Source organism: Patagioenas fasciata, chromosome 5, assembly GCF_037038585.1.
Source record: "Patagioenas fasciata isolate bPatFas1 chromosome 5, bPatFas1.hap1, whole genome shotgun sequence".
Lineage (NCBI taxonomy): Eukaryota > Metazoa > Chordata > Aves > Columbiformes > Columbidae > Patagioenas > Patagioenas fasciata.
The window spans coordinates 12,185,717-12,208,985 of NC_092524.1; the positions used below are offsets into that span (position 1 = coordinate 12,185,717).

The following is a 23,269-nucleotide window of genomic DNA, read 5'->3' on the forward strand; positions in this document are numbered from 1 at the left end:
AAAATTATTAAGCTTACCAATCTGAATCATAGTCTATTCAAGATAACAGTTTGTATGCCTAATTTATTATCCTTGTATGTAATTACACTTTGTTCTTAGAGCTGCTCCACGTGTAAAGAGAAGAGACCTGCTCACAGTCTCTGTACAAGCTGCAATAAGTGGTTGTGCAGCTCATGTACAGAGGAACACGAACATGGCAAGGAAACCGGAGACTGCTTCCTGGCTGTGTCCATGAAGGGCTGCACAGGTACTGAAGATGCACTTTGAAATTTTGTTTCTTCTCATATAATTTATCAAGTTGAGGTTGCAGGCTCTGTGACACAGACACCATGCTCTATGTGTGTGAGTCAGAAGGAAATTATGGGTCAGGGAGAGATGATGTGATTTTTCTATAACTTCAGGACCATTACCACAATCAGCATTCCACAGTATTTGAAAAATATTGAATATTTGTGTTTCACAGAGCCTATCTTTTCCACCTGCCTTTTCAGTCTGTGTAGTGATGGGCTAGGGCTTGGTAGGCTACAACAGCAACAGACCTCGCCCTTTCAGTATTTCTGTCCTCTTTTGGGTAATTTCATTCAGGAAACCACCATAAAGCAATTCTTGCGCTTATGGACAAGGTGTGGGAGGGAAAGTCACAGGCAGTGAAATGCTGTGGTCACTGTAGGATGTTCCTTTTCTAAGCCTGGAGTGAAAAACATGGTCCCTGAATGTGACCACTATATTGCCATCAGCAAGCACAAATGAAGCCCACTGGCAAATATGTCTCATTCCTATATAATTATGATCCTAATAAATGGATATAATCTCCTATTACTGCTCACTTTTTTTTTTCTTACTTATATCCCAGTAATCTGCTGAGGAGTATGCTAACCTGAAGTTATGTAAACACTTTTAACCTAAAATAGGAGTTTTGGAATTTATACGATGATTTAAGTTTATACTTTGCTCACATATGAAGTGACTATATTTGTGCTAAAGAGTTTATGCTGCACTATCATTCTTCTTCATAAGAAAGATGAAGGGCAGAACAAGGAATATACATAAGTGTAGCCCACTGATTATGATTATGCTTTTTTTTTTTTTCCCATATATTTTGTCTTTAGGATTTTGCATGTAGAAGCCTATACTTATGCTTGCCGTAAGTGGAGTTCTTTTAAGTCTAGGGTGTTCATATCAGAGTTTGATGCACTTGAGATGCAATATGCCATTGCTAAATAGAGTGTAAACAAAAAAAAAGAAGTCTCTAAGAATAGTGATAATAAAAACACACAGATGACATTTAAATGTGTGTGGAGTCTTTTCTAGAGAATAATATAAACTGAAGTACCCCTGTTCCCCCTCAAATACCCTGATTGGATGGACAAGATGTTTTTTTTTCTTGAGTTGATGACAGGATAAGGACTGTGGTTTTGAGGCTTCAACTGTTTATAATTTCATTTCACTTTGAGTAAGATTGCCATCTCATATTGTTGACAAATAATGGTAAGAAAATATACCTGTGGCTTAGTTGTGGTTTCGTGTGTGCTGTATAAATAAAAAGATGGAAACACATAAGCTAAAAAGCTTTCTCATCTTTTTAGTCCTAAATTATGTGTGCTGAAAAAAAAATGAAACAGGAGGTTGGTAGTGTATATATAAGCTAGTTAATCTAAAAAAGTGATTTGGGATGTAATCCATGCTTTTTAATTACTATTATTATTTATGTATATATTATTTACTTAGGACATAGATATCTCAGCAGGATATTTCAAAGCAAGCAAATACTAGGATATACTGGAACTTGGGCTATTTTTTCTTTTCCTGGAAATAAAGCATCCCCTGCTTTCAGATTCAGTAGCTGCCTTCAGTCTCTGTATGGTGCTTCTGAACAACAGCCACCTTCTTTGTAGGCCCTTTTAACCATTTAGAGACTCTCTATCTCATTAGTCTTGCACCTTTAAACTGTTCTATCTTTTGCCATTTGCTTTACAAATGCCAGACATTATTTTGTTATCTGAAAACTGTAAGATTCCCTGGATCTGGAATGAAGTAAAGTAGGAAAAAAACACCGCCAAATGCATTGAATCCTGCCTATTCCTCTTCTTTTTGATAAACAATTTCTTCCTTGAGTGTCAGAACTAAAGTGATCTGATTTTCCTGGGAAAGCTTTCTTTCTGCTTTTTTCTTCATGATACCTGTGTTCCACGCAACACATCTGATTGCTCCCTTCCACACAGAACCTGCAGCTCTGTCACAGCTCCCCATCCACTTCCCCTACGCATCCTATTGCTTCCTTCCTGGGCCACTGACTGCCCACTGGGTAAGACTGGCAGCACCCTCAGCCCACTGACTCCTGAGGTCATGCTGCAGACTAGTGTGCCAAACTCATGTATAGAGCTCTTGAACTGCCAAAGTCATGAAACCAGGACTTCTTCCTACATTAGTCCCAACTTTCTGAAAAGCACATTCAGTATCAGTACAGATTCTTTCCTCCCTCATTGGGGCCCCTCATTGAAAGAAGGATGTTGAAGTACTAGTGAGAGTGCAGAGGAGGATGACAAAGCTGTTGAGGGGTCTGAAGCACAAGTTTGATGAGGAGTGGCTGAGGGAACTGGGGCTGTTTAGCCTGGAGAAAAGGAGGCTGAGGGGAGACCATATCACTTTCTACAACTACCTGAAAGGAGATTGGAGCATGGAGGGTGTTGGTCTTGTCTCTCAAGTAGCAAGTGATAGGACAAGAGGAAATGGCCTCAAGTTGCGTTCAGATTGGATATTAGGAAAAAAAAAATAATTAATGGAAAGGGTTGTCAGGCATTAGAACAGGCTGCCCAGGGAAGTGGTGGAGTCACCATCCCTGGAGCTGTTTAAAAGGTGTTTAGATGAGGCTCTTAGGGACATTGTTTAGTGCTAGAGTTAGGTTAGGTTATGGTTTGACTTGATGATCCAGAGGGTCTCTTCCAACTGAAATGATTCTATGAAATCTGTGCTTTGCAATTGAGTAGAAACAATCCTTTTGCAAAAACTACGTTAGAAGTAAATGATCTGGTACTGACATACCAACTATTTATAGGCTAGTGCACAAACTGAATTATTTTCTCTTTGCTGTGCTGTCCATGTCTTTCAGTCTCTCAAGGCTGAATATGAAGCTCCAAAATAAAAGTTTGGGTCACTGTGGATTATGCAAGTTGAGGGAGCACTCTATTAGCGAAGATGAGATTGCTTTTCCAGAGTCTACATCAACTGATCGGATGACCAGTAATTAAAAACTTCCTGTTTATTATTAAAGAGATCCACCTGAGATTAAAAAAAAAAATACAGGCTGTAGAAAATGGTGACTCAAATGATGTTACTTCAGAATTTAAGGCAACTGAACTTTCCCTGTTCTTCAAATTAGGTTCTTTTCAAGAAGCTAACATGAATAGTTGTGGTCAAGTTGTCTGCTCCTAGAAAAAACAGGCTTGTGCCCTTGTTTAGTGTCTGCTTTGTAAGAATTGAATTTGTTTTAAAACTGAAGACTGTAGCTCTGAGCTGAGTATAAAGCAGGTTGAGAATACCATGGCTCAGTGGCAGTTCTCACTGATACAGCAATTGAATCAGGGAATTACTAGTGGCAGAGGCTGTGGTTCTGTGTTGTAATTAGATAACATTGATTTTTATCCATAGTTTGCATTTTAAATGTGCTTATCTCTTAAATCTGATACAGTACTAAGAAACTACTGATTTCTCTGGAATGATTACAATCACCCAAAGGCTAAAGAACCCTTCAGAGAAAGGAAAACGGAGAAATCATTATATAAGACTGTGACTAGGCTTCATTATACTTCGACCTTAAAGACTCATCTCATTATAAGTTGGACTTTAACATGGATAATTTGATCCTGAATTTTCAGAAGAACAGCTTATGTGCTTTGCAGGTTATGAACACTTATAGAAGCTTTTCCAGCTCATGAAAACTGAGACAGTTATTATGGGCTTTTTATTTTTCTTTTAAGACATAATATCTGACCCCGTAGGGGAGGAAAAGATGATCTTTGACATCTACCGTATTGGTTGTACAACCTGCTTGGTTACCTATTATTTGCATTGTCAGCTGCAGTTTTTAATGAAAAAGTACCTATTTGCAGTACAATCAGAAAAAAATTGCGGTTGAGTTCAGTTTGTAGATGTACTTGTGAATGTCTAACTTCAGTGGAAAGGGGTTTATTTTGCCATGGTTTAGCATTTTTTTTTTTTTTTAATTCTTTTATTGACAGTGTTCCTTCTATCTAAAACAATTCTACTGTATCCAGGAAGAGTAGATTTCACAGGAGCAACACTTCCACTTTACATATCCACTGTCCATTTTTAATCTTCATCACATTACTCTTTAGACAATCCTTTTAGGAGTAGGTTTTAGTGCCTAATATCAATATCCCCTAGCTGCTCAAGTTTTTGTATTACAAACACAAGTTTGAAAAAAAATCCCCATGTAAGTTTTTAGGAACAAAGGATGTCCTTGCTACTGCTGTGACTTCAGGTTTATTCAATGTATTTGCTTTCCTATATTCTACAATACAGTTTTGTTGACTGATTTGCCAGACCAGGGCATTCAAAGTTGTGAGGCAGGGTCCCAAAATCATGAGAGATATTTAAAACTCATGGGAGTTTAGAGGACAATATGAATTTTATTTGACTTGTTTCTGAACTGCTTTGATGTGCTCAGTTTGTAGGGTGTATAAGGCCAGGAAAAAATATAAAATAAACCTGCTTTATATAATCAAATGGTTCCAGGGTCTGGGTGTTTTAAAAATAACATCAAGACTTTCAATAAAATTGTGAGAGTTTAGCAACTGTTTTGTTGAACTATAAAAGTAATTCTCGACACTGACACCATTGCTTTGTATTCCTCAGCAACTGAAGATGAAGCAAGCAAGTTTTCCTTACTTTGCCCAGTGCACACACAAGAGCCCCTCAAGCTGTTCTGTGAGACCTGTGATACCCTTACCTGCCGCAGCTGCCTTCTGACAGAGCATAAGGAACACAGGTACCACACATTGACTGCATAATCATAATCCTGTCTAAAACTGTAGCTAATTTAGAGTTAATACTGTTCATCTGTTTCCTGTCAGCTGAAGCTGCAGGCTAGGCCAAACTTAAAAGCCACAGCAAACTCAGTTCAGTTGTCTTATGCCCAAGCAATGTGACACATGAGTTACTGCCCGCAAAGAATCACTCACCACTCTCAGCAGTGTGTACCTTTCCAATTGTATTGTCTGCCCAGATACTATGTATGTGTGCATGTAGTTCCTTGTGATTGTGCTCAAGGGCACAAATTGAACTCAGTACTTAGCATAGTTCAAATACTTCTGTTTTTCTTTATCAAAGACATCATGACTGTACCGGACCAGAGTTGCCAACGCTTAAGCATGCTGATTGCCTGTGGAAGCGTGTGAGCCATGTGAGGAATGGTCTATTCACTGTGACATTTCTTGTGAGATGAGACTGCCTGTGTAAGGGGCAATAAGATTTAGCTGTCACAGAGGACATTTGTAGTAGGAAAGGAGCTGGGCATCATGTTCAAACAAGTATTAAGACAGCTGGTTCCCTAAACTTTTCAACAGAAAAAACTCTCCTGTGAGAATTTCTCCTACTTTCACAGGTTCAGACATCTTGATGAAGCTTTGCAAAATCAGAGAGTTATCCTGGAAAATGTCATAACTAAAGTGGAAGAGAAAAAAAATGGAATTCAGGTTTCAGCTAAACAGATTGAAGACAGGTAATTGCTATGGGTTTTTATTTTTTCCATGAAAGTGGGTGATCAGTAAAAGTATTATTTTCACTAAATATAGGTTATTAGAAGTAAATGCAGATGCTCTTTTTAGTATGTGTGTGTGTGTGTTGTGTTTTTTTTTTTTTTTCTTTCTTTTCTTTCGAGGGTGGCAAATAATAGGAAGATTAAAAATATAAAATCCATGTTTAAGTGGTACTGACAAATGATGACATTGTAATACATTATTCCATAGTCTTTATAAAGCATGTGACAGCTGACTTCAGAGTTAAGATTCCTGAACTAGAATTTTAAAAAATTAGAAATAAAGACTATTTAAAAAATACCTTATTTCTTCAAGAAACCTCAAAACAAGCTACAAGTCCAGTCAAGACTAGTATAAAAATGAAAATATTTCATTATATTAACTGGATTCTGGCTACTGATTATGTATTTATTAGCTGTTTGATCTCTCTTGAAAAGAGTACAAATCTCTTTATACTATTTATACTCTAATATAAAGTTTTTTGGCTATGGCTTTTGTGGGTGTTTGTTGACGAAGAACTTAAGGCTGTTCTTGGGATGATGTTTGAGAGAGTCAGACAGCATTAGCATGTCACGTCCAGAGGGTAGTGGTCAATGACTCAATGTCCCGATGGAGATCAGTGATGAGTGGTGTCCCTCAGGGGTCTGTACTGAGACCAGTACTATTTAATAAGCGTAACTACTCCTACATGCTTTATTTTCTCAAATATAACTACTCCTAAATTTATACAGTCTTAAAATTACATTTTCCCTTTGAAGGCAACCATGAGGCTGATGTGGCCCTGGTGGAAAGGAGTTTGACACCCCTGGACTAGACATAAGGAAGAAAAGTTTTATGATGAAGGTGGTAAAACACTGGCACAGGTTGCCTGGAGAGATGGTAGATGCCCCATCCCTGGAGACATTCAAAGTCAGGTTGGATGGGGCTCTGAGCAACCTGATCTAGTTGAAGATGTCCCTGCTCATTGCAGGGGGGGTTGGACTAGATGACCTTCCAACCCAAATCATTCCATAATTCTATATTTGAAGATAAGTGTGAGAGAATTTATGGCAAGTAGTACAACTTTCATTGGAGTTGTCTGTCAATAGTTAGATTAGTTCTTGTAACAAATAACTACTAACCTCTAAATAAATGACATACCAGCTGGCTCATCCCAGGATGTGTATCTCTTACCCATAGGCTGCTTGAAGTAAAGCATTTATACAAAAAGGTTGAAAATCAAATAAAAATGGCCAAGATGGTTTTGATGAGTGAAATCAATAAACGAACAAATATCCTTCTTGAACAACTTGAAGTAAGTAAGGCTAGTTTCTTTGATACCTTGGGAAATTAAACTAAATTAAATTTAATCCCAGTTCCAGTGGAAGGAATATAGACTGTGAGAGTTATTATCCCTTTGGTTGTGTTTTCAAATATATTTTTTTTTTCTTGGCTGAAGAATTTTATTTATGGTATCAATTGTTGACAAAGCTTCGGGATGAAGTAGCAGAGTGTTTGCTTATCATGAGTTAACCGTGCTTTCTAATGCAGTTACAGAGAATATGTGTGCACCTTTTGAGAACTTGCAAACCAAACCAGCTTCTAGTTTTAATGTTTAATTTGTAGAAGACTGCTAGCAGCACATTTAATATCCTGTTTTGAAAACGATCCTCTTGTCTACTTTCTGTAACAGAGCCTGCAGTTTTCACTCTTCAGTTTTTGCATATCCATTTGAAGTATATGTGACTTTATTTTGAAATGTGCTGAGCACAAATAATTGTTATTGGATCTGATTAGAATTTGCAGTTCTCAATTATTATTGGGTAATTTCAGCAGATATTGGAAAGACAAGGCACTCAGCGCTTACTGGCTACCTTTGAATTTACATATTTGCCTCAAATATGACTACTCAGCTAAGTAGCTTTACAAAAAGAGAAATGTATGTTCTAATTTCATTAATAGAAAACATTAGGCTCGTGTTTTGACAATATTTCAGTTTCTGTGTTGTCTCTAACCACAACTGAACTGTGTGCACACTTGAAGTGTATGCACAGTGTTCTGTTGAAGTGCATGTAGGGGGCATCAAATGAAATTGGGAGGTGCCGGGTTCAAATCAAATGAGGGCAGGTGGTACTTCACCCAAATGGTAAATAAGCATCCAACTCCTTGCTGCAAGATATTGTGCGTGGGTTCAAAAGTAATTAGACAAATTAATAGGAAAATACATTGAGGGGTGATAATGAAGCTTCTGTCTTTGTGGTCCATAAATCATGAATTGCTGGAGACTGGAAGACCATTCTGAGGAAATGTTGCATGCTTCGCCTGTTTATATATTCTTTCTTGAGTCTCTTGTGTTGTGTACTGCAAGAGACATGAAAGTGGTCCAGGTGCAAATTTGATCCAACTTCTACAGCTTTCTTGGGTTACATTATTTCATTAAACCAAGGCCAGAATGATGTAGGTTGTTTGCTGCTGGAGAAGTCATCTGCTGAATAGGATTTGCCTTCTTTTTATGGTTGGTGTATTAAAAAGATTCTGTATAACACTGTCCCCACTAATGATGTGTAATGTAGTGCCAGTGATTGTATGCATTATGTGTGCCTGAAGAATGACAACTATCTTCTACTGGTTTGCATTATTAACAGAAAATCACAAGTGAAAGGAAGCAGAAATTGGAGCAACAGCTGCAAGGTGTTGTGGTTTTAGGCAGACAGGTAGAACATGTGCAGAACTTCATCAGTTGGGCAGTGTGCAGTAAAAACAGCATCCCATTTCTCTTCAGTAAAGAACTGGTAAGAGCAATACTTATTTTGTCAGTAAATTGAAATTGACTGTAAATGTAAGAACTGTTTTGACTATTTGATGTTTCTCGAATAAAACATTTTTCATTCATTGTGAATATAATCATCATCCTTTGATTTGTCACCAGATTGTATTTCAGATCCAGCGCTTGTTAGAGACAAACTGTAACACAGACATAGGTCCTCCTCTGAAGATCAGATTTACTTGGGATCCCTCCTACTGGACTAAACAACTGTCTAATTTGGGTAAGAACAATATCTTGTTATTAGGCAAGTGTCCAAAGCTAGACAGGACAGATGTAGACAATACAGTGCTTTCCCTGAAATGCTATATTTTTTTTCTTCTGTTTTGACTTCCAATTTTGTACCTCTTTTCACATTCTGCGATAAAACTAGTGTGGCTGAACTTTACTGTTTTTCCCTCCTGTTGTATTAATTCACCTATTAAAAGACATTGTTATATACAAATATCACCTTATAAACATTACCTAGAAATACACTCTCTCTATATAATCTTTGATGGTCTTACAAGATCACAACTTAAGACCACACTACTAATTTTGTAGAAACACTGTGCAGGACTGAACAAATAATTTTCAACTGAAATTACTTAAAATGTAGTGTCACTGGCTATCAAACAACCTTGACTTTGCCCAATATATTTGAAATTCAGTTCTGTCCCAGCAAGTAATAGCTGTGTACCACACTAACTCTGGCAGTTCTGTGATGAGTACCCTGGGTGAAATGGAATGTCTGCAGTGGGCCTCGTGCTATTGCTTCTGCCTTATCCATGGGTAGCTGGGCTCAGTCATGCCAATGCTTTCAGGTCCTTTAGTATCTTAGTGGCCGAGCGACCGAAGCTGCGTTTGAGACACAATTAATGGGCATGAAGATGGCTTTAAGACATCAACTCTGTAATAATTATGGTGTTATTTATATAATGAATGTGCATACTATGACTTTGTTTCCCACCAGCTATAACTTTCCCAACTGCAGTAGGTTTTTACAGTAAATTCAGTTTGGTGGGCTGATCAATGGTCTAAAAGATTGGTTCTCTTCCCATTTTATGATATTTAAAACTAGATGGGATAAAACACCATCAAAAGTATTAGATCATTTGACTAAAAGCATGGATGAGATCAGTCATAGGTCACTTTTATTTTTAGCTTTTATGACTCTCACCTACATAACATCAGTCTCTTATTTTTGTCACTTTCACCCTGGAAGCAGTCTTCTGTACCTGTGCTTATGAAGGTGAAGATATGCTCATACTTTAGTAAAAAATGGAAGTATAAACCATATCCATCAGTTAAAATAAGTTGAGGACTAATTTTCAAAGCATTTGCTGGTAATTCAACCATGAGTTCCCCTGATATCAGTGGGAGTTTGGTGTGATTTTAAATATTGAAAAAATTATCTTGAAGGTATGTTGAAGGACTGGATAGAATATTTGAATATATTTTATATTTGAAATTAGGACAAGGAAATGGCTGTTGTTCACATTTTTTATTATGTAAATTTGTCAAGATCATGAGAGGGTCTAAATTTGCTGCTTTTCCAGGCTGTTTCGCTATGGAAGGTGGACACATTTCTCACTCAGATGTGCTACTCTGTGGAAATGTGCAAGGATTACAGACCTCCTTGTATCACGGGCACCGTTTACCAGCATCACAGCTGGAGCCCGTGAATAACCAGCCACCTCAGTTTCCACCTGCAGTTCAGTGTCCTGCACCTGTGTGTTGCTCACACTGCCTCAGCATCCCTCACCCAAACAAAGCTCAGCCTTCTTACCAAGACATAAACCGCCATCAAAATTTCCGACAACCTCCTGAACTGCATCAGCAGCACTTTCCTCTGCAGTGCAGTGTGCAGCAACATGACAGAGATGAAAGGGGTGTCCCCCAACCTATGAAGCTAGCACAGTCTGGGCTGGAACGGCAGCCACGGTCAGAGCCAGAGGATATGTCTGGGAGGGTGGGAAAGCACTTACCATCCCAGCAGCCACAGCAGACTGCACCCCTGGGTTATGCTGTTGTATCACATGAGGCTCAGCAAGTTCACACGGGCCATCCACAGCCATTCCGCACACAGACCGCTTTGCAGACATCAACTGTGCAAGTGCAACTTGGTCATCTCCAAAAGATAAAATCTGGCCACTTGCAGCAGCCACCACAGCAGCAGCAGCTGCCACCGGCGTCACCACCGTTAGGTCAGAATGAGAACACCCACAAACAAGTAATTCAGCAGAGCCTGGACATAATGCACCACCAGTTTGAACTGGAGGAGATGAAAAAGGATCTGGAGCTTCTTCTGCAGGCTCAAGGACAGTCCAGCTTGCAGCTGAACCAGGCCAAGCCACCTCAGCATGTTCAACAGACCATAGTTGGTCAAATCAACTACATAGTGAGGCAGCCAGCTCCTGTTCAGCAACAAAGCCAAGATGAAGCACAAGTAAGTTCTCTAAAAGTTCTTTCCTATTGTATTTACTCAAGGTAAGCTGAGAAATGTGAGACACCTTTGAAATTTCATGTATTTGGTTGGACTTTCTGTTGTCTATGTTTGTATTCAGCAGAGGTTTCATGCCTCATGCAAACTGGGCCAAAATTTTCTGTAAAGTGCTGCATAAACAACCTGGATCCCAAAGATCTGATTCTCTAAATAGATAAGGTGAGCAGCAGGTCAGAGAATAAAAGCATCATCGTTCCTCCTTTGTGAATAGGTAACTGGAGGACTGCAGTAGTCTCACTCTCCATTTCAACTCTCTTTTTATTGGAAACTTTATGCCCTGAGTCCTTGAAAAAGATTCCTTTTTGATTCTGAATGATTAGTTAAAAGAGGGCAAAGAACACCTTTTTTTGGTCTGAGAGTTATTTCCCATTCTACTAGTAACTGCTCTTGCTACTGCACCATGTCCTTTAAGATTTTCATGAGTATTCACACATACTGTTCTGTTACAGTTCTGTCAGCAGGGCTAATTAGTTTCTCTACTTTTTCTCTGTTGGTAAGAATCCTGCTCTTGAAAAAGGGACAGTGCTTAGTGGTGAGTATCCAAACTACTTCTTTCTGATTTTTTTAAAACACAAATTCTCAATTGTGATTTCTAGATCTGTGAGAGTTCCACTGAACTTGATGCTCAGAAGCCTGTAATTCCTCTTGACAAAAGTGACAGTCCATCTCTGCCACAGTCACTGGATGAAGAAGCCAGTGTGACCAGTCACTCCCCTGAGAGCACATTGCAACAATCAGCTTTCCATCCACTGAGAAAGGTATAAAGAACTTTTTTTGAAAAATATATATTTTAAAGCAAAAACATAATTTGATAATGTGGAATATAATATGGCATAGGAATTTGCAATCAGTTTGAAAATATTAAAATACAGTAAATGTTGACAAAAGAGCTTGTGATTCTTGGAAGACAGTCATAGCCTAACCTAGTGTACATCTCCCAGTAAGATGCCTACACACTGTGCTGTAACCACGATCAGCAACAGTTCCATAAGCTGGCATGATTGTTAAGCATGAACTGGTAAATAAAGAGAAAATTTATTTCTTCACTAAGTAAATTCTCTCCAGTGCCTGTCTTTAGGGATTTAACTATCAGGACTTGTAACTACCATGCTTCAGCAGTAAATTGGGGGGAAAAATAAAGGGGGGGGAGGAAAGAAGAAAAAAAAAGTGATTCTGATGAAATCAGGCCTGGAAAACATCCTTCAAAATAGTTGCCCTGTGAATAACAACTAATTATTACTGAATATGCAGTATCTGAAAGGGACATAGTTCTGTTATACTCCTTCTCCTTGTTTGTGTAGAAGCAGAAAAATCATAGATTTCTGTATTGCTAGAATATTTCAGCACATTACAGAGCCATGCTTTGATCCTTCCACCTACTGAGAGGCCCTATCTATTGAAGAGGGAGCATAAACAAAACCAGGAAGGCTCATCTTTACCAGTAGATCCTTGCTGACTCTGGATATCACCTGTGCATTTGAGGCAGAGAAGCTGCCTTTTACCTCTCCATACAGTTTGTTTAAAATATTAAAACTTCTATGCATGACTCATGTAGTGCACCATGTAGAAGTCTTTCATGAGTATTTTTTAATTGGAATGTGTGTGTGGAATATTATAGAACTTGTCTTTCCATACTAGCCCCAGAAAGGAAGTTATTTTATCCTTCTTTAGTATGTAGTTTTGTTGATCCAACAAATTTATGATGCAATACCCATTCAGAGAGTTGGAGATCCTTTTGGGAATTGTAGAGGCACGGAAAGGTAATTATTACTGAGAGTCTGGAAGCAGCATGCAAATCAGATTTGGAAGCCACAAAAAATCTGCAATTGCTAACTTAACACTATAGATATGATGGAATTTCTGGATGAGGCTGATGATATCACAACATGTGGTTGAGACGGACAAACGACAATAAGAAGATGATCTTATCTTTGGCTCCGAACTTTCACACATGGAAGAAGATTTGCCCTAATCTCTGATGACAGAGGAAAACTCCGCAAATTTTCTAGGGTAGGGCTACATTTACTTTAGGATATGACTGTAAAAATTGAAGGTATGTATTTGAAGCTTGAGCAAGACCATGAACCTGAGCACATATTTTTCTTTTAATGCAGTCACACCCTCAAAGTTATTTGTGAAAATGAATGCTGATGTTAACCAACTAGTTTTCAGAGGCTTTTTTCTACATGCATATTGAAGAAGTTGTCCTTTTTCTTCTGGACCTGTAAAGGAAGGTTACTCCCAAGAGCTTAGACAAGAAAAGTCAGAAGGAGGGAAGACAATGGAAGTAAATGTGCAAGACAGAGACTAGTGGAGTCTGATGGGAAAAGGTGGTGGGAAAAAAAAGGAAGGGCTGACTCATTGCTGTACAAGTTGCGAAGGTGGGAAAAGGAGGATGCTCCTAGAACAAAAAAAAAGGAAATTTTTGTAATGGTGCTGAAAAGTGTATGCTCTTGTGCAGAAAGCACAGATGTGTCTGTGTTTTTACTAGTTACCTGGTACCTCCACAAGAAATGAGGACAATCAACAGCTACAGTACCCATCTTTGCTTGTATTTATCTCTTGTAATGAATTGTTTGGGATCAAGCCATAATGTATTGGCAGCTCTGGCAATGGCTAATAAGAAATGCCAAAGGAAAAGAGCACAATAAGGAAACTCTTGAAATGTATTCTTCATGAATGCTTTCGGAAGGTGTCTGACTGCTGTTGCTGACAATTAGACTAAATGCACGTTCAAATGGGAGATCAGTTCCTTTTTAAGAACAAGGGGATGGGTCTATTCATTCTCATCTCTATTTCACTTGATTAAATATTTTCACACTCACAGAATCAAAGAATTACAGAATGTTAGGGTTTGGAAGGGACCTCAAAAGATCATCCAGCCCAATCCCTCTGCTGGAGCAGGAACACTTAGATGAGGTTACACAGGAATGTGTCCAGGCAGGTTTGGAATGTCTCCAGATTAGGAGATTCCACAACCTCCCTGGGCAGCCTGTTCCAGTGTTCTGTTACCCTCACTGAGAAGAAGTTTCTTCTCAAATTTAAGTGGAACCTCTTGTGTTCCAGTTTGAACCCATTACCCCTTGTCCTACCATTGGTTGTCACTGAGAAGAGCCTGGCTCCATCCTCATGACACTCATCCTTTACATATTTGTAAACATTAATGAGGTCACCCCTCAATCTCCTCTTCTCCAAGCTAGAAAGACCCAGCTCCCTCAACCTTTCCTCATAAGTGAGATGCTCCATTCCCTTCATCATCTTTGTTGTCCTGCGCTGGACTCTCTCCAGCAGTTCCCTGTCCTTCTGGAACTGAAGGGCCCAGAACTGGACACTATTCCAGATGTGGTCTCACCAGGGCAGAGTAGAGGGGGAGGAGAACCTCTCTTGAGGACATCTGGGTTGTTCCTACCCAGATGCAAGACTCTACACTTTCCCTTGTTATATTTCATTAAATTTTTCCCCGCCCAACTCTCCAGCCTGTCCAGGTCTCTCTGAGTGGCAGCACAGCCTTCTGGTGTGTCAGCCACTTCTCCCAGTTTGATGTCATCAGCAAACTTGCTGCCAGTGCACTCTATTCCCTCATCCAAATCATTGATGAATATATTGAATAGTGCTGCTCCCAGTACCGATCCTTGAGGGACTCCACTAGATACAGACTTCCAACTGGACTCTGCCCCATTGACCATTACTACACTCATTGACCACACTCATCTTCAGACAAAAATTTCTGTATTGGTGTTCATCCATTTACTTTCATACGGTCTGTATTCAGAACTTTTCACCTCTCTCAAGTTCTTGGAGAACATGGAAAAAGTGAATATGGGGAAGTCTAAAATACTGCACTTGGAAAATATGGTAGAGAAGATGGCTAGAGAAAGCTTTTGCTACCTGGAGAAGAACTGTGTGCCTTTTGGTATTGGACTTCGTGGCCTTGTGTTGCAGTTCTGCTGAACTCTGACAGCCTTCATTGTGCACAGCATTCCTAGTGGAGTAGGTAATTCTCTGGCTGCTGAGATTCTTCCATTAAAGATAAAACAGTGTGAACCAGGGTGTAACAAAACTCAAAATTAACTCTTTAGAGATGTTTGCCAAGATCTGTCAAAATATGAAAGCTTCCATTAGTTCAGTGGTTTCCTTTATTTCAGAGGGGGTCAAGACTTGATTGCTCATGTAATTAAACATCTGTGCATTAACTTTGAAACGTGTTTATGGTATGCATTTGATCCTATTTACTGATAGCCAGATGAATTGTCTGCATATGGGATCAGATTTATATGTGAAGCAGTATAGAGCAAATACTATTAGTAGTCGTAAATGGGGAAACCACAAGTACATTATTCGGATCATCCCAGACAAGTGCTAGTGCAGCCATTACACCACAGTGTGAGGCATTCGTATGCCATGTGAGTGCCTTTTGAGTTCAAAGAATGCCTGTTCTAGTTATTCTGCTGAGTACCATTTTCTGTCCCTGACATTTATAGCTGGTTATTGATAAGCAGAAGTAGAGAAGCAAGGGTTGAAACACTTCATGCATTTGTAAAATGTCCTTGTGTGTTACATTTTACCACCTGGCAGGACAAAAATTAAATCTGGCTTCACTGAGCAGACAGAATTTTGGCTTTCCAGTTGTATAAAGTAGGGTTTTCTAGCTGATGCCAATCAGGAACACTGGCATCAAGGCTACTGCTGTCTTAAAGTTCTGAGTACTTCCTGTCTGTGCCCACCTGCTCTGTATGTGTGTGTATAGTATAGCCTCTAAATATGTAACCTTAGTTATGTGGTGCTTGTTTTCATTTGTTTCACTGTTTTTGAAACATGAATGGTGATATTTTGTCAAACTTTCTGTCTTCCTGTATATTCCTCTAACTATTCTTTCTCTGTGAATTGAATTTTTTGTGCAGAATAAATGTTTCTACACTTAGATTGTTGATTGTTTGATATAAGTACTGCACTTAGCATAACTTTGGACTTGATGAGCACATTTTAAGAATGCAACACTAGAAATGGAAGTTTTCTGTCTGTGTGCAAAATAGAAATAATTTTCTCTTCACACTCCCCTGTCAATATACTGTACTCACATAGCTGGAACCTCTGTTTTGGATGGTGGAGTTGTTCCATTTCCATGCCTGTCAAATACCCAACATTTCCAGTAAAAATGCCTGCAAGACAGAGGACAAGTCTCAGAATAACTTTTGTGATACCCACACTTTTGTTCTGGGGAATTGTGCCAAGCTCTAGCAAACAGATTTTGTACAAGTTATTGAATTGCTAAAATGCAGAGTGAAGAATATGTACTGAATTAGATTAACAGTTTTCTGGAAAGGGTTACCCACTTTCTGCAGTGATATGGTCCTCCTGTTGTTTTTGCATAGTGTGATATTGAGTTATTAATTTATACACAGAATTGGAGAGGTCATCTATTCTGGAACAGAGGCAAGAATAATAAGATATTTTTTGGCCTAATTGTGTTTTTAAGAGTAATAAAGGGCATACAATCCCTGTGTTTTGCTTACATGTATCTAATTATCACTTGTGGCTGTGATGAACAAGGGGTACCTAGCATTTGAAGAAATGTCACCGTGCATCTATAGCACAAATTTGTAGTTTGAGCCTCAGATACTGCTGCAAGAGACATTGGCACTGTCACAGGACCAGCTGGACATCTCTCCTTCTCAGACTCCAGAAGTGCCCCCCCTTCCTCTAGTTAGGATCAGGGACCTGGCAGGGAGGTTTACTTGTCTTGTCCAGCTCTTAAGCTGGGTCCTGGGCAGTAGAACTAAAAACCTCACTAACCTGGGCACAGTTGGTTTGTCTGCTGTAGGCGGCATTCTTTGATATTTTGCCCCAACACATTCGTCCCAAGCTTTATTAATGACAGCTTCTCCATCTCAGTGGCAAGTGCATAACAATTTCTTTTTCTTCCTTTAAAAGCATGTGAAATTTGTGGGAGAGGGATTGTGGAGCACAGTACAGGTTTATTTTTGTTAATATTGCACTGAGCATGTTGTGATTACTTAGTGCCTGAAAGTAATAATTTAATACTCAATCCTAAGACTTCAGATCTGAGCTTGGGACTGGGGTGAGTTTATTTTTACTGTTTTGTTTGTTTGTTTGTTTTCCCTAATTACTACTAATTTTAGGGGAATTAGAGGTGAAGGAAATAATAAAAACACCCTGGAATTTAGGGTCCTGTAAATTCAGAAAGTATCAGAGTATCTTTTGACTTTAAAGAATTAAGCCACTTGCAGCACAAATGCCTTCATGCTTGATGCAATTAGATACATTTCTCGGAATGTTAATTTCACAAAACCTTTTCCTTTGACCTGGAAAAAAGGATAAATAAAACATGATGCTGCTTGCTCCATACAATCTCTTCCTCCCGCTTTAAGCCAGCTCCAGTTTATTCAGACAAAATGTTAAGAAAGATTTGGATTCTTTTTCTCATAAAAATGGAAAGGCAATCTTTTGGATTTTATTGTGAAATTAGGAAATATGAATAGGAAGCATGTGTAGACTGTGCTATCAGTGCTGCTGTGTGCGGTGAGTTAAACAACTGGATTGGAGTAGTACATTTGTTTAACCTCCTAGCATAATGAGCTGCCAGGGGGATTGCTCCACTTAATAGCAGCCGTTCATTACTCTGCAACCATTTGCAGTGTGTTATTTCTCTTATAGCAAAGAGAATTGGTGGTTCCTAGTTTTAGCTTTCTTTATCTATGACACTTAATGTCAACAGCCTTGAGACTTTGCCAAAACAATCCTAACAAATCCTAATCCCAGTGTTTCAAGGTAAGTATTTACTTCTCAGAATTCTTCTGTATTAGTGCTGCATGTTTACACTGGACCTTTTAAAATGCAACAGTGATCAAAGAAATATTGGAACTGAACAATATGTTTATTTTTTGTTCTTTGAAGGTATTTTGCATGTTCTTTCTTCTTACCTTTCACTACCATAGCTATTAAATTTGTGGTAGAAGGCATTTTGGGGTGGTGATGCTGCTGCCATTATATTATAAGGATAATCAGACCAAAATTATGAGACAATGAGAATTCCATTTATAATGACACAGATACAGTTTGTGCCAGGCTGTACATTAAAATGTCAAAAGTTTCAAAATTAACATAGAGATGAAGCCACCCTCTACCCAAGAGCATAATTAATGCTTGTTGTTGTTCAAAGGTTGCAATGTAAAAGCAATAGAGCTTTTATAAAACAGAGATCAATTCTTTAAAGGCATCCCATTTTCAAAAACTAGCTGAATTGTCAAGGGAAAAGAGAAATTTTTGCTAATGGCAAAAGAAATGATTATTTTAGGGAGTGAATTAATAGGCTATTAATGAGCCTTGTTCCCAGTGCATTGTTCACTTCACACTTGACAGCAGCTCCATGGATCAGAATGGAATGTGTCTGTTCTTAACTGTGAGTTTTAATATTTTGCACTGAAAGATCATAATGTTGCTTCATCATTAAAATAACCACAAAATTAACTTTTGCCCCAAGGGAAAGACAGATGGCAGTTTGATGGCCTCATTATTCTTTTTTCTTTTTAACAAGAGAAAGGTTTTATATTGGCTTATATAATCTAAAAAGATCTGTGAAGAAACTGATGCTAGCTAGAAAAGTAAAGAAGATATATCCATATAATGCAATTGGATTTCGCCTTTCTAAAAATTTTAGTTATAACAATGTCTTATGTGTGTGTCTGTTGCTTTTTTTCTGTAGTTGGAGTTGTCCCAGTGACTACTCCCAGTAAGTAAACTTGTTTCGCTGAAGCCAGGAGTAACCCTACCACAGCCTCAGTGAGACTAACATTTTGGCTACAGTGCATAGAGTTACACCCGGAGGCGTCTTCACAGGTCTCTATCCCTAATAGCTGATGGCATGCTCTTGTAACATAAGTAAAGCAAGATGCATGTAGTGATTAGAAGAAGTGAAGAGCTGCAAGGTCTTCAGTTAACATACTGTCCATTTCCAATGTAATACAGTTTTAGGTAGTTCCTACTGACTTGGACAGGAATTTGTGGATGCCTCGTGCTTTTGAGCATCTAGCTAAATAAATATTTAATTACCTCACAGGAACTTAATTAATACTTACAATGGACTTTTGAAATAAGGGGAAAAGGCAAGGCTGATTACAGTCTGTCTGTTCAGTTCAAGCGTGGATTCTGCTTATTTGTTTTATTTTCTGTAAGTGACATGGGAATAATTCACGTTTTTGGTCTTTGTGGACTTCTTTAGGATATGTGACCATGAAAGTTGGGTTCCTTTCAGACCTACGTATATTCTTTTGGTTTGAAAGGTGAGCATTCTTAGACAGAGTATATGGAAAACTGTGACTCCACCAATGCATTTCCTCATTTGCTGTGTGCTAGTTTTCAGCTCAAACATAAGATAGGAAGAACATATTTGACTAGTTCCACCTGGTTCCAAGAAGTTATTATAGCTCAAACAACTTAAATTCATTTGCCTGAAGAGGAGGAAAATGCCAAATGCCCTGGCTGCAGAGACCCTGTACTCTCGGAGGTGCCTTCTATAGACAGGACTGTTTAAAACAGACTTACTAGAGCACTATGTGGTAGAATAGCACAGACCTTCCTGAGTGCCACAGAAGAGCTGATCTCTTTCTGTATCATTGAATATAAGAGGTCACTGTTGAGGCAAAGCTCTTACTTTAGTGTCTCTTGCAAATTGAGGAAAAGGAAATTAAATTACATCCTTAGGTAGAAATTAATGTCTGCGAACAGAGTGCTCTCTTAGCACAGAGATGATATACATTGCAAGCAGAGGAATTCAGGACTGACTTCTTTGGCATTATGTTGGATTTAAACAGGCACAATTGACAGCTCAATCTAGGCTACTGTCTTTACCACTGTTGGATTAAGATGGACACAGGTATCAAAATCCAAAATGGAATAACAGTTGAGAAGAAGAATAATTAAATCTAGGAAATGGGTTCTGTCTCAGATTTACTTCAAAGTCACAGGCCCCTAGCAGAAAAATAAGTACAACGATGAAATTAAACTCTAATTTAGATGCAATCAACACAATTCTTTTGTCTTGATTTATATTAAGAGTGCTACTTGCTGTATTGTAGTCAAACAAAAATTATATATTTGGTCAGTTTTCAAGGGTGAAACCCCAATAAACTATGATGAAATAAATGGAAAATTACATATTCAAGTGACACATCTGCATACTTCTTAAAACTGCTTAGATTTGCTTCATATAGATGCTAGGAGAGTCCTGATTTCAGCACAGTCCCACATTCCTGGATATAAGGCAGCTTAAGGAACTCACCTAGATAGGAGGATTTGCTTTGTTTTGCATAACAGTATCCCTGTGGTTTTGACAGTGACAAATCACGAGACAGTAGAAAAGGCATGTTGCTAAAACTAGTTCAGAGACTTGGGTGAATACTCTCTTTCTTTTGGAAATTAGACATATACATCTTTGTTAGTACATGTAGGATGTTTCTCGAGTTACACTATGATATTTAAAGAGCAAATGCGTTTAAATGGGATGGATGCACTAACTAGCATAAAGTTTTCGGCATCAATAACTGTAGCAATAATTTAATCCACTTGTGTCAGATCCAAATAATATTTCTTCTTAATTTTCTTTATAAATAAAGTCATATGATGATTTTTTAATAAGATGATAAAATTTCTGATATGATCTTATTTCTTCTGGAATAACTTAAGAGAAGCCAGGAGGGTTTATATCAAGGATTGATTTAAGACAATATTCTACATGCTTAGATTTCCCATTCATTGTAGGGAGTTAAAAATCAGGATCCCTTGGACTGATCAAAGGAAGACATTGTTTGTAAATCATTGAAGAATAACCAAGGTGTCTCCTTTTCCATTTTTCAGTTTTAATGGCGGAAACTCTAAACCTTTTGGAAATGGTATAATACTACAGCAGATATTTTCAGGCCCTCATGACACAACTGGTTTATTATGTATAGGTGAAAGACTATCTCATCCATTATGGAAAGAAAGAACAGTAGCATTTTGCTGCTGAAAAACTTACTGACCTTTTAAAAAATTATTTTTATTTCTCTTCTGCCAGCGTTCAGCATCCTTAAGTGTTGTGGGCTTTTCAAACAGTTTAGAAATGGAATTACCTTCAACGAGATCATCTAGCTCAGCCGATCCACAGATGCAAGGAGCAGCTGCTGTAACTCTTGGCCTGTCCCCGAACGCCCTTTGTGACTGTGATACTGCACCAGAGTTGGTTCCCAGCTCCAGCTTGACCTTGGGCAGAGCTCCAAGTGACCTGAGCCCCAGGGTTGCCGCTGACCTCGCACTGGGTGATGCACTTCAGGGCAGCACTAAGTGCAAGGTAAGAATCACTCAAACTCCTCTACTGAAAAGGAATCTGCTTCCATTGATAGTACATGTTATTGTTAGGCAGTCATTTCAGTAAGTGAATTTTTCCTTATCTGGTATTTGAAGACTGATTACAAATTATTTTCTTAAGATGGAAAGAAAGAAAACTAATAATAAAATTTGATTTTTTTTTTTTTCCTCCTGAAGCTGGAAAATGAAGACTTCATTATTGTAGATCATCCTCTAGAAAACAGCTTGGCTACTGCTAGGCAAGATGTAGTTGAAGAATCAAGTTTTTCTATGCAAAATGTGCTGGAAGAACCTATTAATCTTTCAATCAAAAAATCTCAACATTGCACTTCTCCTTCTGAACTGCTCAGCAACAGTTCTTTGCTGCCTGTGAATGCCAGAATGGAACAGCTTAGAAGCAAAGAAGGTACCCGGCTTTTCATTATTTAGTTTAGGATTTTAATCTGTCTTAGCACTGTGCATTGCAAGCATTGCAAAGCAGTATGCTTATTAATATACTTGCATATAAATGTGCTTTTCCAACAAGCTTCAAATAATATCAGAGTACTTAATCCAATGGAAAAGTGTGTTTGATCTCATTTGTGGAGGAAAAACATGGAAATGATATGCCTTGCATTTGTAACATCCTTCATCTATGAACCAGAAACAAGTGTGTCTGTGTGAAGTACCTGGAGCATTAGTTATCTTAGAAGCACTCCTGTTAATGAGACCTGCAGTTATGACTATTGAAGAGCTGTTTTGAAGAATCCAAATTCAATTAAAAAAAGAAATTGCTTCCAAAATGTAATATGCCTTCTGCTGAGTCTTCACATCAGCGGCATAGCAAATTTTTGTTAGGTTAATACATTGCACAGTATGTGCTTTTGCTTGGCTCTGTCTACTGTATAACATTGCCTTCAGCCAAGACCTACTTCTTCAGCCTTAATGGAGAATTAGACCTTACTCAACTCTTTTCATGGGCAAATTGCTAGCATCCTGTGCTACACTGTAAAGCTTCATTCCTGAAAACTCTGAAAGTCAATGGGACTATTCATGCAAGCAAGGGATTGCAGGATCAAGCTGTTATCCTGTGACTTATGCCAATATTTGGCTGCTTTTCTCTGTAAAAGATGAATTAATAATTGTATCTCTGTGCTGTATTTTTATTCAGAGAATTCTAATTAGTACAAAGGAGGCCTAGCTCAGTGAGCCAAGGAAATGTATTTGTCTTCTCTTATATGTGCTATGCCAAATTGTGGTAATTATGCCACAATCATTTGTGTGAATTGTAAGAATCAAGCACACCCCTAAAAAGCTGTGCCTCAATCAGGCTTAAGTATCTCTGAGAGGAGCAGCTTTGTAGTATCTGTTTTGGGTCATGTGACACTATACACAGAAAGCAGCCCCAACATACAGAATCTCACAATCTATAACAGATGTTACAAATTTGTTCTGTGCAAAACACGGGTCCTGTTGTGCAAGAGGGTGGGAAGACTAGAGTGTTGAATTCAATGGTGCTGCTTCTTTACAAGGCAGGCTCAGGAGTGAGCAATTCTCATCCTGCTCTCCCTGTTTAAATGTGCGCAGCGAGGAGAGACCTGAGGAGGTGCAGTCACCATGTGCGGAGTGCACAGCAAGAGAGATTAGCTCTGTTGCAAGGCAACGTTATCTTTGGTAGTGGCTCTCAGTAGGACTTACTGGCTTCGGCAGTGCTGGGCTGCCAAACCCCACTGCTTCTGGTATGTATTTCCAATGACTTATCCTTTTCTAATATCAAATCTAAACATTTCATCTTAATTTATAACAAAATACTTCTTACCCTAGCCCCAAGGGATGTGGTAAAATTTGTACATCATTTCATCA

General features: G+C 38.5%; 1 protein-coding gene across 2 annotated transcripts in view; it reads left to right on the plus strand.

The window, feature by feature from the left end:
• The window catches only part of TRIM66 (tripartite motif containing 66), a 53,671-nt gene that overhangs the window by 17,848 nt on the left and 12,554 nt on the right, over positions 1–23,269 (plus strand). For both annotated transcript variants that reach the window (XM_071808921.1, XM_071808920.1), the window contains 10 exons: positions 100–247; positions 4,876–5,008; positions 5,624–5,740; positions 6,957–7,071; positions 8,402–8,548; positions 8,686–8,803; positions 10,119–11,008; positions 11,662–11,823; positions 21,138–21,410; positions 21,605–21,833. In XM_071808921.1, the coding sequence (XP_071665022.1) occupies positions 100–247; positions 4,876–5,008; positions 5,624–5,740; positions 6,957–7,071; positions 8,402–8,548; positions 8,686–8,803; positions 10,119–11,008; positions 11,662–11,823; positions 21,138–21,410; positions 21,605–21,833 (2,332 nt within the window). The remainder of the gene's footprint in view (positions 1–99; positions 248–4,875; positions 5,009–5,623; positions 5,741–6,956; positions 7,072–8,401; positions 8,549–8,685; positions 8,804–10,118; positions 11,009–11,661; positions 11,824–21,137; positions 21,411–21,604; positions 21,834–23,269) is intronic.